The following is a 5,946-nucleotide window of genomic DNA, read 5'->3' as shown; positions in this document are numbered from 1 at the left end:
ACATATCCATGAGTATTAAGTTACACGGGGACATGCTTACATAAAAATGTTGGGGGAAAGAACAGTATGCAAAACTACATACAATACTATTTCAGTTCTGGAGTGTGTGTGTGTGTGTGTGTGTGTGTGTGTGTGTGTGTGTGTGTGTGTGTGTAAAACCACAGTCCAAATCTAGTGGCTTTTCTAAGGTGATGTGTTATGGGTAATTTTATTTCCTCCTTTATGCTTTTCTAGATATTCTGAACTTTTGTTAATGAGAAAGAACTGCTGTGATCATCAGAAAATTTAGATTAAAAAATATTTAGGGTGCCAAAAAAAAAAATGCCAGAATTTCCAGGAACAGGATTTAGTTTCCCTGAACAGTTAAATATTCAATCAGGAAGTATAAATGGGAAATATTTGCAAGAAAAACAATTATCCTAAGGGTTGGGCATAGAGGAAGGATGTTCAGACTAGAAAGGGAAGTGCCTGAGAGTGTTTAATAGAACACCTGTGCCGAATTAGCTGCGCACACTGGATCTTACTTTTGGGTTATGTCTGCTGTACATCGGCAGTTTTCTGACAGTCTGAAACAGTGAACTAATGTCTTCAGAAGAGAAAAGGGGGAAGAACTCTGAACCCACAGGTGCAATGTCTGATTTGGAGAGTTTCAAAGGTACTGTGGAAAAGCAACAAAAAAGGTCTTCTTTCTGGCAACAACCCTGAAAGGTTGTTGCTTGGTGATAGGCCATTCTGGGCAGGGCCTATCAGCAGCACCAGATGAGCCTGACAGAGGTCCACCTTGAGGTGGCATTGTCCCAGCTGCCATAAACATGCCAATTTTATCACTCACGGTGGGAGCCTGGGACACAAGATAATTCCACTTGGCCCCAAACCCTGTACAAAGCGTGCTTTTTCCTGCCTTGCTGGGAAAGTCAGGGCTGAACTGTTGAGCCTGACCCTTATTAGGCCTTTGGCATTCCCATGAAAAATCCCCTAGACCAGGGATTTTTTTTTTTTTTAACTGGAGATTAATTTCAGTTTACTTTAAAAACCCTTATCTGGCTATTTCACAGGGACTTCAGCTTTGCAAAGAAGTAGAATTTGACTTCTCCCCTCAGAAAAGCTGTTGGCTTTTGATTGTCAACAGAAGTCTGAGCACAGACAGGAGCAAAGGTTCCTGCTGAGACACACTCAAAGAAAAGAGAATTCTGAGAACTCATTTTAGGATGAAGCTGCAAGGACAAAGGAGAAGAACCGATAACACCAACAAATGCTGTCCGTTGATCAGCAGATGCGAGAGGATTCTTCTCCCAGCTATTGCAGCTCCTGCGACGAGCAGGTGGCTCCTCAGAGGGCAGCTGCCGCTCCTGCTGCTACTCTGTGGCCTGCAGAGACCCGCGGGGACATCTGAGGTAGGGAGCTGCTGAGTGGGCCATCTGCCTAAGATCAACTCCCCAACAGAGCACTCACCTGGTGACCTTCAAATGACTCAAACCTGAGGCACTCGGGATCCAATTTCATTCAGACATTTTAACAAATAATGTTAGTAAAGAGTATTGAAAACAACCACTAAAAATTGTAGGATTTTTTCATAGTTTATAAATGCAGCATTATGGAGGCTAGAGGCATATAGTTATTTTCTTGATTCTCCATACAATTTAAGTAAAATACTGCTTCCCTAGGACAAATAATGCAAAATAAACCCAACCTGTTGGGCTTTAAACTGTATCATACAGATCAAGTCAAGTTACAAGTATTCTAATTTATAGTTCTACATAATGAAAAATAACCTAATGTTATGAGATTGCAGTAGGTATTTGAGATCTAGTAATATATTTACATAGTTTTGGAGTTCATCGTGGGATTGAGCATGGTATTATTGGTTTGGTTCAGTTTGCTTTAAATAGATTTTGAAGGCCTGTTTTTAAAACTTCTGTTAAGAGTTATTGATCAAAATCACTTAATCGGTCTTAAAAATCTGTTCTAGTTTATACACAATTAGATGACACCTTGTCATAAACAACATAAGTAAAAATACCAAGTGACATGTTTTTTGAGTTCCAGTACTGACATCCTTGACATTGACTGGATTGAGTCTTATCCTTTAAGATTTCCCTTAATGAGTACTGTTTAATCAGGAAAACACCATTTCTTTGCCGAGAAAGAACTGTTTTAGAATTTAGATAATTCTAGTATGGCTCTAAATGAGGGGACTGATGATACTTAGCGAGCTTCTATTTAAATCTCTAACTTCAGTTTAGCATGCACTAGATATCAATAAATAATATTCCATTGGCTACCCATCAGAAAAGGATGTCTTTTTCCCACAGGAAGGACTTTCCTAGGCACATTCCTGAACCTGTCCAGCCTTTTAATCACTCCACTGTCCTGGGTGAACAAATTTACCTGACCAGTAATATTGGGAAGAAAAACTGGGTAGCTGCATTTGCTTTGTTCTGCTTCCTCCTGGGAGTTAGCCTGATGGCAAAGAACATCAGATCTCTCTTCCTCCACTACAAGAATCATACCTGGGCAGGCCCCAGTCCAGTACTGCCTGCAGCTGAGTGGGCAAGTCTGCCTTACTCTGGAATTTACTTTTCACAAGGCCACTTGCCTTCAGACCTAAAGATGTGCGCCCCATCGTGGCCAAGTTCAGTTAGAAAAATGATATTTGATATCACATAGTACCCCATAAAAATGTATAATTACAATGTATCCATTAAAAATTTTTTTTAAAGAAAAATGATATTTTGGCCTTCATATTCATTCCTTTTTTTTCTCAATTTTTTTCAGAATCTGGGTAGACAAGAGGGTTGTTATTTACTGGAAGCCCCATTAGAGAATGCAACACTACTCATCAGAAGTCTTTTCTTAAATAAAGTTCAAAGATTCAGTATAGGTTTTAGACATTTATAAAAGAGATATTTATCATAACATCTATGACAGAATATGAAGGGGGGAGAAAGTAGAGGAAACAAAAAGTATAATTAAACTATAAGATTATTACTTTCGGGCCGGCCCAGTGGCGCACTGGAGAGTGCGCCGCTGGGGAGTGCAGCGGCGCTTCCGCCGAGGGTTCGGATCCCATGTGGAGACCGGTTCCCGCTCACTGGCTGAGCGCGGTGCAGGCGCAACACCGTGGGTTGCGATCCCGTTACCGGTCAGTAAAAAAGACAAAAAGGAATAAAAAAAAAAAAAAAAAAGATTATTACTTTCTTCAAAACACTCAGTATGCAAAAAAAAAAGTGATTTCAGTGTGTTAAATATTAAAGTAAAGCAAAATTAAAATGAAGACCAGGTCTGAAAAATTCCTGAGTAAACAAAACCAGAGTCCTTAGAAATAGCCATAATCTTATTTAAATTGCAAATATGTAAGCTTCACTCACATTTGCAAACTTAACTTGGGTCATTTATGGTAAATGCTTATGTTAGACAGAAATAAAACTTAACTCCTGCCAATCATAAGCAACCAACTTACATGTGATTATGTGACTAAGGACTTTCCCACAAGGTACCTAAAAAAGGCAATTTTGTAATTGTAAACCAGTCAAATAATTTCTTTATTTTGCTTCCACATTTTCCCCATACATCTTGCCTCTGACCTATTTTCATTGTGACACTAAAGCTCTTTAGGTCTAGCGTTCCCTAAGTCATGAATTGCTTCTTACTCAAACTCTAAAACTGTATTGTGCCCTAGATTTTTCTTTAACAAGTGATGTAAAGAGGGTTACTTCCTCCCTGGAGTGGTGATTTTTTTCAGCTTTCAGTAATATTTATCAAACCAAATTCAATCTCTAGCACAGGTCACGGATACAGGAAGGACTGGAGCAGTTTAATGATTCTGAATGAAATTTATTTCAGCAAATATTGATTCTGAGGAGAAGACATGTTGTTATAGAGTATAGCAAATCTGCGATCACATTCACTATCTGATCGGAAAAATTAAAATGAAGATTTTTCTTTCTTTATAGGTTGCAAATAAAATTGACTTTGACTTGGCACCAGGTTCCTTTGACGATCAGTACCAAGGCTGTAGCAAACGGGTCATGGAAGAGCTAAATCAAGGGGATTATTTTCCAAAAGAAATCCATCATAATTACTCCAGGGTGTGGCAGAACGCCCACTTAACCTGGCTGAACCAAGCGAAAGCTCTCCCCGAGGACATGACGACTACCCACGCTGTGGCTGTCTTGGTGTACACATCGAACCACAACGTTCGCTCTGACTTGGCCAGTGCCATGGCCAGCACTGCTGGGTCTCCACAGCGATATAAACATTCATTCCATTTCAAATATCTGCACTACTACCTGACCTCAGCGATCCAGATGCTAAGGAAAGAGAGTGCCACGAAAAACAACACTCTGTGTTATGAGGTGCACTATGGCATGAAGGATGTCCACCTGCAGGCCTCCTTAGGTGCCACCATTCTATTTGGCCAATTCCTCTCCACCTCCCTCTTAAGAGAAGAGGCACAGGAATTTGCGAACCAAGCACTATTTACCATACTTACCTGCCTGGGTGCACCTGTTCAAGACTTCTCCCTCAAGGAGGAAATCCTGATCCCTCCCTATGAGTTGTTTGAAGTGGTAAATATGAGCTACCACCCAAGAGGAAATTGGCTACAGTTGCAGTCAGCCGGGAACCTGAGCACATACAACTGCCAGCTGCTAAAAGGTATTCTTGTTCTAAGGTGAATCCAGACTTATCAGAATCACAGACCACTACTCTTTCATAAAGGTTATTTTTTTTCTGAATGGGATTGGGGAGAAAAGGTCAAAAACATGGGAACTGGCCTTCAGTAATTTTGGAACTGACAGATTAGAGGAAACTCACTTTAATTCTTGGTTTCCCCTCTCTTCTGTTTCCTCAACTACCTCTAGAAAAATGAGTTTCTGCAATGGCACTGTTATTTGGGGAATTCTAGACAAAGTAAACCTCTACTGGAAAAGATAGCACATAAAATACAGCATTTTACCTTCTCCCTCAACTTTTTTTTTTTTTTTTTTTTGGTCAGGGTAATAATGTGGATAAGGATTTCTAAAAGTAAAGCAGGAGGCAAGATTTACTCGTTAATTTTCCATTTATTAACCAACTTCTATTGTGATAGGAGGCCCTGGCAATACAGAATAAATAAAGCAAAATCATTATCCTAGGAGGACTGAAGAGAAGAGGCGTCATGAACAAATGTATGCATTCAAACACCAGATGTTTAAGCAATGGGTTGTGGCTTCCCAATGCAGGGAGTTACTCATTCTTTCTAGGGGAAAGTGAGGAAGGCTTCAATTGTGAGGGCCATATGGGGCTTGAAGTAGGAATGAGGGCTTTCGGTGAAAGAAGAGAGGAAAGGTCATTTCAAGCAGGGAACAGCATATGCTAAATCACAGGAAATTCAAACAGCCTGGTGTCTTCAGGGAATTTTGGAAATTCTGAGTGTAGGATGCGTAGGATATACAAAGAGGATAGAAGTAGGAAGGGGATTTACCTGGGTGGGAGAGTTCTGACGGGGCCTGATTGTAAAAGGTCTTATATTCCATGCTAAGAATGTCAGAACTTCATGCAATAGGTAATGAGAAGTCATTAGAAGTTTTTAAGGAATATTTTAGAAAAAGCTCTGATGATATCGTGAAAATGAACTGAAGCAGGAGAAATTAGAGATATCACAATACAAAAAAACTTAAGCTCTTTTTTACAAAAACATGTGCATGCTGCAATTTTACCCTCGTATGTTGGCACCTGTAGTCATTTTACAGAGGGGTTGTTCTATAGCAAATGTGGTGCCCTGTTCGATTCAAAAGGAGGACGGTCCTTATCCACATGGGCCTTCACTCCTGTTTGCAGTTAACTGCAACCCAGCTACAGGGCCTCCCTTTGAAACATCCCTGAATCCATCTCCCCTTCGTCATTGTTGCTACTGTCTCTAATTCAGACTCAGCATTTCTCAACAATTCAGGGCTGTGATATTGC

General features: G+C 40.2%; 1 protein-coding gene across 1 annotated transcript in view; it reads left to right on the top strand.

The window, feature by feature from the left end:
- Positions 1 to 1,107: 1,107 nt before the first annotated feature.
- ART4 (ADP-ribosyltransferase 4 (Dombrock blood group)) overlaps positions 1,108 to 5,946 on the top strand; it is a 13,427-nt gene continuing 8,588 nt past the window's right edge. Inside the window, exons 1-2 of the mRNA XM_008582375.1 lie at positions 1,108 to 1,394; positions 3,954 to 4,656. Coding sequence (XP_008580597.1) covers positions 1,209 to 1,394; positions 3,954 to 4,656 — 889 coding nt within the window. The 5' untranslated portion in view covers positions 1,108 to 1,208. The remainder of the gene's footprint in view (positions 1,395 to 3,953; positions 4,657 to 5,946) is intronic.

Source organism: Galeopterus variegatus, unplaced genomic scaffold (genome assembly GCF_000696425.1).
Source record: "Galeopterus variegatus unplaced genomic scaffold, G_variegatus-3.0.2 Scaffold2594, whole genome shotgun sequence".
NCBI classification, from domain to species: Eukaryota; Metazoa; Chordata; class Mammalia; order Dermoptera; family Cynocephalidae; genus Galeopterus; species Galeopterus variegatus.
Note: the sequence above shows the minus strand (reverse complement) of the source record. Positions and strands in the feature narration are given on the sequence as shown.